General features: G+C 35.9%; 1 protein-coding gene across 1 annotated transcript; it reads right to left on the reverse strand.

Moving 5' to 3' along the window:
- Positions 1-8,159: 8,159 nt before the first annotated feature.
- LOC126698639 (uncharacterized) lies at positions 8,160-8,888 on the reverse strand. Its single transcript, XM_050396014.1, has one exon. The coding sequence runs from the start codon at positions 8,886-8,888 to the stop codon at positions 8,160-8,162; it is 729 nt and encodes a 242-aa protein (XP_050251971.1).
- Positions 8,889-9,706: the final 818 nt, after the last annotated feature.

Raw genomic sequence — 9,706 nt, forward strand, 5'->3', positions numbered from 1 at the left:
GTGTCGCATGATGTGCAAATACATTATAACTTTGTGGTGGGTCTTTTTATGTATTGGGCTAGATTCCTCTTGCCGTACTACGACCCAATGATTTTGGGGTAGGAGAGCTAGGACAGACTTAATTGAAATTCACCTTAGGTTAGTTTGTGTGCAAATTAGAATCTCTAGTAGGAATCTTGGTGGAGTCACGTGCCCATGGTAGGAGATACTGTAAAAAAAAAAAAAGAAAAAAAGAAAAAAAAAAGGTTATAGCGGAAGAAACATAATACAACAGGATAATTAAAATGTTTTAACTAAAGCATGCACTACTGATGACGATAATGCTTAAACAATTTCATGAAAGGAAAATACGATAATGTAATTATGACAGGAGTGAACTAATAACAAGAAAATAGCATTAGTCCCTGATCAATCATAACAAAAGAAGGAAGGGGATTAGTTTGCTAAACTTGGCTCCTTGGCAGATTCAAATCCACGAAGGGAACCAATCTCTAATGTGGGTAATCTCATAGGGGAATTTTGCCATGGAAATTACTCACTTTGGAGAATGGACCTAAGTGGCTTAATCTCAGATTCTTAACTAGCTAAAGAATGGGCTATTGAGAGGGACGGAAGTGGGTAGCCTACTGGTGCATGCTTTTCACTCCTATCACTCTCCTGCACGTTCTGTTGCTTGTTTAACTCTTGTGGCGTGGATGAGTCATTGGGTCTTCATTCTCTGTGTCTTATTCCTTCCTTGGGCTAGACATTTCTTGGGTGTGAGTTTCTTCTTCTTTAATCCGGCCCATGTTTCCTTTCATCCCTTGTTCGTGAGCTGGCTGGTGCTCTTGTCATGCCATTGCGTTGTTTTTGCCATGATATCATTCAACTTTTTTTGTTGGACTTCTTTTGGGCCCGTGGGCCAAAGTACTTGCCATCCCAATTCCTTGGGTTACTCCTCCCTTTAGTCCATTTTTTTTACTGCCTAACACTCTTGCTAGACCAGTTTACACAACATCTTAGGCTTCCCCGGCCCATCTTATTCCTTGGGCATCCTTGGCCCATTTTATTCGTTGGGGCATTCTCGGCCCATTTCGGTCTTTCCTTTTCCTTTCTTTTTTTTACATTCCCATGGGTTCTTGCTAAATTCTTTGGGCTCCCCTGGCCCAATTGCCACATCATTTTCCTTTGGGTTTATTGGCCTTCAAATCAATCCCATTTACCAATTCCTTTCTTTGGACTCCTCCAGCCCATTTTATTTGCTTTCTTTCTATTTCTCATAATTCTCATGAGCTTGCTACTTCATTCTTTGGGGCTTCCTTGGCCCGTTTGCTTTCTTTGGAGCCACTTTGTTATTTTGTGGGCTCGTGGACCATTATTCCTACCATTTGGACTCACTAGTTTTTATTTTGCTATTTTATTTCCTCACCCTTTTTTCATATTATTGGGCTTCTTCTGCCATTGGGCCATTTTGCCAAAATGGGCATTAACAAAGTTCATATGAAAATATACATTATAAGTTCGTATGAAAATATTTCGTGAAAATTAATCTTTATAGTTCATGTATAATACTCATTAGGTAATATTATTCTTGAGAACTGGTTATGTTATATGTTATTTAAAAAAAATGGAGAAATTACACTTGAACCCTTGTTGATGACCAAAATTTGACAAGAAAGCCCATTCCATGAAAAGTAAGGAAATACCATGGGCCTTAACAAAAGAAGGCCCAAAGTTCGAAAAAGAAGGAAAAAGAAAGAAATAATAATAATAATAATAAAAAAGAAAAGAAGAGGACCTAGACTTGGTTAGGCCAGAGGATATGTAGCAAGAAGAACATCAAAGGCCCTAGGACCTTGATGTGTCCTTTTGAAGCCTTGAGAAGAGGACCTTGGCTAATACATGGTAAAACCAAGATGTATGTTTAGATTTCCAGCAAAAAGCTATTAAAAATCCAGCAAAACTAGGTATTATCTTTATAGCCCATGGTCCAAGTCTGTGGGATCCCGAGTGGATAGTAAGGGAAAAGTGGTTTGGTTGGTAAGGGAATGATTTTTGGTGAAAGGAGGATCCCGAAGGTTTCCCTTGGTTCATATATTTTCTTGGAATGCATGAATCAATGTAAAACTCAGTTTCCCCATGTGCATGACACCTCCCCACAATTTCCTCCCAATTGTCATTTTCAACTAAAAATGTCATCCATTGTATTGAGAAGGCCACCCACTCCTTTGACTTTCCAAGAATGAATCTTTCATTTATAGTTAAAGCCAAATGCCCCTTTTAAGTTATAATTGCCTAAATAAGCTAAACTTTTGCCCAATGCATTTTTTCAGGTTCCAAAGGACATGATTTTACCCAATAGACCAGGGACGTCCTTGCTCGAGGTATCAAACTATGTCCACTATAAAAGGAACACTAAGGCATAGCAGAGTGGGGGGGGGGGGGGGGGGGGGAGGATGGGGATTCAAATGGAGGGAAAAAGGGAGAGTTCAAAGGTTCAAAAGGATGACTCTTAGAGCTTTAATAGCCCAACAAAGGAGAGAAAAATTAACAAAATAAGAGAGCTAAGGTGGAGGAATTCGTCTCATATCCTTGAGATCATTCAAAATATCACTTAGCCTCCAAAGAAACATATGCCAAAACATGCATATATCAGATATCACTCTCTCCCACAAAATCCTCCTTACCTAACTATCTTGGAAGGCAATGCCCAAGCAAACCTACTTGGACTTGAGTTCCAAATCCCACAAGTCTTGTGCAAAAACACTAGGTCTATGAGAATTGGGGCCAGGATCCTCGTAACTAAATCATTCTCATGAAATTTATTTACATATATGTATATGTATTAGAATGTATATCTTAATCTAAGAAAACTAACAATTATTTGAAGATTTGTGTATTGTATAATGCGTTCTAGGTAAAGGGAAAGGGCAAAACTCCATTACATAATAAGTGTGGAAAAAGATCTTATAGTTCAAAGAATCAGCATTCTGGGTTCCATGGATTACAGGCCTAGTACCCTTGGGAACCACGACGCCATGCTCGGGGTACCACTACATCATGCTCAAGGAACCAAGTGAAAGAACTCTTTTAAATGTTCACACAATAAAAGATAAGTTTTAAATATTTTATTTCAATCTCCTTCTCATTGTGAATATTATGAATAATTATTTTACTTATTTCGTAAAAGTAAAGGGTCATTTTATGACATTAAAACACTTATAATGGTATTTTATTGCTTAGGAGGAATCACATTTTTTGCCTTGAGGAGTTTTATGTGACTTGTGCCCAAACCGGTTCATATAACGACCCCAATAGGCTGTGGAGAACCTTACCCAGTCCAACCATCCATCCTTGGAGGCCCGAGATCCCTTGTCATCAATGGACTTAGGTACTTTCCAAGAAAAAGGAACCCACACAACCCCTTAAACTATACCTCATTTTACACATATTCTCCCTAAACTACGAGAATACACACTTACCCTCTAGTCTATACTCTCTTTTACACTGACCTACCTAAATTATAAGAATGCACACTTTTAACCCCTTAAAATATACCCTTTTTCCATTTACTCTCATAAACTAAGAAAATACACACCTACTTTCCTAAACTACTATTTATGGGATGATGTTCAACGTATTACACGGGTGATAGTTTAGGGGGGAGTGCGCACTCTCATAGTTTAAGGGGATAAATGTAAAATGTGGTATAGTCTAGCGGATAAAGTGTAGTTTAGAGTGGTAAGTGTAAAAGAGGGTATAGTTTTAGTTAAACTTGATCCGTTTGTTTTGACGTTAATGTATTTTGAAAAATGAGCCATTTTTCAAAATGTTTTTATTTTTTATTTTTTTTATTTATAAAATATATCTCATTATACTATGTTTGGTAGCGATTCTAAAAATGAGTTGGAAAACTATTTCTTGACTTTCCTTATTTAGCTTAGTGTGAAATAAAATTGTTTTCTGGAAAATTTTAGAGAAAAATAATCTCTAAAAACCATACCCATTTTTTTGATACTACCAAACATAAGAAAATGTGAAAAATTATATTCTCATGAGGTTTTCCATTGAAATAAACATAGTACTCTAGTTTCAAGTAGAGTTTTAGTTAAACTCTAATATAAAAGGTGAAATTATTATAAAAATAATATTAGTTCAAAAGTTAGTTAGGTTATAAGAGAAGAAGAATTATTGACAATAAAGGTGGTATATTACAGGGGCGGAGAGAGGGGGGGTCGAGGGGGGGCAGCTGCCCCCCCTGACCTTCTCAAAAAATTTCTATGTTTTAGTAGTATACTATTAATAAACATAATAAAAGGTTATTTGCCCCTCCTGACAGAAGCAACCTTTTAGTCAACAAGAAGACAATTTTACACCCACAAAGCACTAAAGCAGCACTTTTATTAAATAATAGGTACCCCGCCTACAAGTACATTGGTTTTGCACACAACTTCGTTGAATAGGACTGGGAAAAAAAATATAGTGATACCAAACTGTAGAACCTCACCAGTCAGCCTCTTATTTACAATTTTTTTTCTCTTGTAATCAACCATTTTCAGTCTCAACCTGAGGTTTTTGCTGATCTAAAAAAAAAAAAAAAAAACCTGAGTTTTTGCTATAAACTCAAATGTCTACATAAGATTTTAAAAGCATTTATGGCATTGAGGAACATATATATACTTCATAGTAATATGTCCAGGTCAAATTCTAAACGAGCTTGTGTTGAAATAGATTTTGCAATTGATTAAATTTAACTAGAAATGAAAAAAAATGAATTAAAGTAAAATTTTATATTAGATTATGTATGACAATGACTTTGGCATATAGTTGTTTATTTATCTTGTTATTAGTATCGATTAATATTTCTTAGATTAATTTTACCTTCAATCTTGTCTTTAAATCTTGCCCCTCCTGACTTGAAATCCTGGCTCCGCCACTGGTATATTATGATTGAAATTTGTCACACTTAACATGACTTTCAAACCCAATTTTTATTATATAATATAATATATGATATTTCAAAGATCTCTCAAATTCAGAAAAATATCAACACCTTCCTTGTGGTATAATGTGGTTAAAAGAATAGACACAATGAAGTGATAGACATAACAAAACAGTACAAAATTCTCAAATTAGCCTACCATCCAAGGTCGGTTCAACTATATAGACAACTTAGAAAATCGTTGAAGGCCCCCCTCTATTAGTTAACATAATATTGATTTATTTATATTAATTTTTTAATTAAGGCTGTTTCACCCCCTTTTTTTTAAGCCCCCAGTATTGGCTAATAGAAAGCATTTAAGGCATTGTTAATAAACACATTTACATCTTATCTTTTTAAGTAGTGTTATGCCTACTTCAACTTTTATAGCTTATAAACTTATATGTCACCAATCACAATTGGTAAGTTAAATATTCATTTATAATGTGGTTGAAGCTCACCAATCACGTTTATTATCACATCAATTTGTTAGTCTTATATAATAAAACATATAATCTTTAGCATTTTCTTATATTCTTTTTCAACTTTTATTCTTTATTCTTTTTTCCACCGGTTTACAACTGCTTCTATGAATCTTTTGATTAGGCATCGCATCATTTTTAAATAGAACTTATCACATCAAATAATCAGCCCACACAATTTCCTTGTTGCTTTGTTGTACCTTTTTTTTTAATAATTTAATTATTTTTTGACTTTGCCCGATTCCCATTTGTACTGAACTAATACAAAGTAAGTATTCTAAATTAATTTTATGCAAATATTTAGATATGATTAAAATATATATTGTAGGGGCAAGATTTGGAGCCCAAGCCCAAATGTATGGAACCCTGGTATAATAAGTCCAATACAATGAATTTTGTAGAGTATGGGTCAAAAAACTAGATCTTAATGAGTTAGGCAACGGCTAGTATGGAGTTAAGAGACAAGCACAAATAAAAGACATCAGTGCCACTGGATGTTAGTCCAAGGAGGCCAAAATTTATCGTATACTGAATATTAAGATAGTTTAGTATGCTACAGTATTCCTTTTTTTTTTTTTTTTTTTTTTTTTTTTTTTTTTTTTTTTTTTTTTTTTTTTCGGCCCCTCCTCATGGGGGCTCTTCCATATTATATAGCTCATTTCTGATCATCTGGACCTTACACTTGTTGATCATCTAGATCCCCACTTGAATCCCATCAGACACCCCTTTCAGTCCTTTGTGAGTTGTGGCAGCCAAGGCAGCACTGTTCAGGGGTCCTCTCTACATTAATGCGGCCAAAAAAGTAGCTGCAGTGCATTTAATGTGGTGGTGACAGCTTTTCCTTAGATATTTTGAGTTTTCTTCCCTCTCACATGTTCATAGGGCGCATTCCAATTACTAGAGTACACTCTTAGTTTACGTTTGTCGTGTCTGAGGAGGAGTTCCTCCTCGGACCTTCCCCCACTGGTGAGACTTGTAATGTGGATCATTTAAGTCATCTTCTCCTCCTCAGACTTGTTAGTGTCCTCGGACAAGGCCCAAGGCCTAATACATTATTTTGAGCCCTAGCCCCTACATATATTATTTAAGAAAAAAAAGGATAAATATATACTTTCATAAGTTATCCTATTTTTTTCTTAAATAATATATATTTTAATCAAATCTAAATATTTACGTGAAATTAATTTAGAATAATTACTTTGTATTAATATTTATTTATTAACTTATGTGATAAATAAATTTTTACTCGTGAATATTTAGAATATGACATGATTGTGTCATTTAGAAAAGTGGCAATATTGTTTTTGACCCCCAAAAAAAAAAAAAAAAGTTTCTATTGATATATACTTTTAAGTTTTATTTTAGTTAAATTATAAATTTCTATTACAAATCATGTTTCATTTGTTCAAAAGTATTTTATATCATAAATCGGAGAACTTGAACACAAAAACTTCAATTTTGCGTCTCAAAAAACAAGGAAATTAGATTTAAATAAAAGGTTACATTAAAAATTAAATAAATATTTAAATATAAAAAGGGCACAATTTAAAGATTTCGCCTTTAGTCCCAAAATTTGTTGAGCCGGGTCCTGCTACCACCACACACATGGGCCCACACAATTTGCAATTAAAATTTTTTTATAGTACTACGAACACAATATTTTTCTCAATAATTTCACAACAAAGACTAGTTGACAAGTTGTTATTGGTTCTCATTTAAGTCCACTACTGGCATCATCTTTTTACATACGATTAAACATATTGCCACCTAGGCTTTGTTGTGGAAATTTTGATAACAAAATTTTTATACATGGATTGAAGTATAATTCAAAAAATATGAATGAAGCCATGCATTTTTTTCCCTAAAAAAATAAAAATAGATATAGAAGTATTATTTTGGATAAAAATTTAATAAGAGAAATGATATACGTCTATAATATTTTCACAATACTTTTACTACAAATCCTAAGTGGCAGGTTATTAATTGTTGTGGATGGGCAAAAAAGTAATTTGAGTTGTAGATTCAAATTAGAACAAATAATAACTTACTACATATGATTTCTTGTAAAAATATTGTGGACATAATAAATTCCATTTTCAATAAACATCTTAAATAAGGAGTTTGGCTTACCTCTAGTACTTTTTTAACTGAAATCTCTTTTTATTTTAATAAAAAACTACCACATCATCCACTAACTAAATAAAATGTGGAGATTAAAACTTTTTTTTTTTTTTTTTGAGAAAGAAGACATCAACTTTATTGAGAAGAGTTAACCATGATCGGTCAGAAATACATAATCTGGATGTGGAGGAGCATTCTCAGTCCACACCGAAAAACCTCTAACAAGTCTAGCATGTTTAGCTAGGTTATGCGCTACAATGTTACTAGAACGGCGAACATGGGAAAAAGATACATAACTACTAACCACCAACAGGGACTTTGCTGAGCTAAGTATGTGACCATAGGTTGACAAGGACATCTCTTCCGACTTCAGGGTATTTATTACATTAGCTGAATCTCCTTCCAAGATGAATGAAGTAAAGCCAAGTCCTTGTACGAAAGATAATGCTCTGGCTGCAGCCATTGCTTCTGCTATCTTCAGGGAAAAGGGAAAGCTAGCTTGTTCGGACAGAGTGGCTATGGCTTGCCCGTTACTGTCTCGAACTATCACTTCGATGCCAGCTTTCCTTATATCCCTGAATAAGGCCCCGTCGAAATTAACCTTGATCATTCCCATCGGAGGAGGAGACCACCTGCTCTGCATTTGTGAGCTGTGTCAGCTCTGTTTTGGGGTGCCAGAAACAGAGTCTTGGAATGTGGCGAGAGCCTGTGAAGCTGCATGGATCACTTGCGTCAATTTGGTTTCTATGGTGCCAAATGGTCCACATAATCGAAGCCATTAACTCAAATTTTTTTTGTTCTTCATACGTGAACTTCAACACTTCTCGGATTGAGGGGAAGGATTTTGAGTGTCTAAAAGCAAAAGAAGGGATGGAGTCCCACACCTGTGATAGTTGGTTACAACCCCATAGTGCGTGGTATATGTCTTCCACCTCCACCTTACATAGATCACATGTATCCTTTGTCAATATGTACCGTCGTCTGAGGTTGTACTTGGCCGGAAGGGTGTTTTGGCAAGCCCTCCACAGGAAGTTACGTACCTTGGGTGGCATTGAAAGACCCCAAATCATCTTCCACAGCCCGTTATCATTAGGATTAGGACTTCGTTGTTGGCTTCTAGTTTGCTCCGCAACTAAGAACTTCGAACCAGACTTCACAGTGTAGCAGCCTGAAGGAGTAAAGGGCCAAACCATGACATCTTTCACCTTAGTCAAACATAGAGGGATGCTTGCAATGAGCTCTGCCTCGTGAGGAGTAAAAAGTCCATGCAGTAGGTTCTGATCCCATTTATGAGTGACCGGATCGATGAGTTCTGAGAGTTTCATGTCTTCAAAGCCATGTACAACATGTAAGCTGACCCGAGTCTGTGTTGGTGATGGCAACCATGCATCATTCCACACACTTATATCTTCTCCACACCCCACCCTCCATCTAACCCCCTTCAGCAATAAGTCCCTTCCTTTTAGGATACTCCTTCATGCATAGGAACCATTGTTCGAGCTAGGAGCTTCTAAGATGAAACAATGGGGAAAGAACCTCGCTTTGAAGACTCTATAGAATAAAGAGTCTTTTTGGTGTAGTAATCTCCATGCTTGCTTTGCCAAGAGTGCATCATTGAAATTAGCTAGGTCCTTGAAGCTCATGCCCCCCTCTATCTTTGGTTTACAGAGAGTGTCCCACTTCACCCAATGAACTTTTCTTCTATCTCCTTTTTGCCCCCACCAAAATTTTCTAGTGAGGCTCTCGATATCTGCACAAAGTTCCAAAGGGAGTTTGAAGCAACTCATTGTGTAGGTCGGTATCGCTTGAACCACTGCCTTGATAAGGATCTTCTTTCCTGCCTGAGACAACAATTTCTCCTTCCACCCCTGAAGTTTTCTCCACACCCTTTCTTTTATGAAGTTAAAGCTGGCTTTCTTATGTCTCCCTATTAGTGATGGTAGCCCCAAATACTTCTCATATTGCACAATCTCAGGTACGTCCAGTGCAATTTTGATTTGATTCTTGGTCTCTTCAGAAGTGGACTTGCTGAAGAAGATGGTAGTTTTATTTTTGTTGATTTGTTGACCCGAGCATTTGCCATATACTTCAAGGATGTTCATGATCTGCTGGCATTCCTGAATTGTGGCCCTGCAAAACAATA

Source organism: Quercus robur, chromosome 2 (genome assembly GCF_932294415.1).
Source record: "Quercus robur chromosome 2, dhQueRobu3.1, whole genome shotgun sequence".
NCBI classification, from domain to species: domain Eukaryota; kingdom Viridiplantae; phylum Streptophyta; class Magnoliopsida; order Fagales; family Fagaceae; genus Quercus; species Quercus robur.

Excerpts from the sequence above, each read along its gene's own strand:
- LOC126698639 (XM_050396014.1), bottom strand. The coding sequence starts at position 8,888 with ATGAAACTCTCAGAACTCATCGATCCGGTCACTCATAAATGGGATCAG.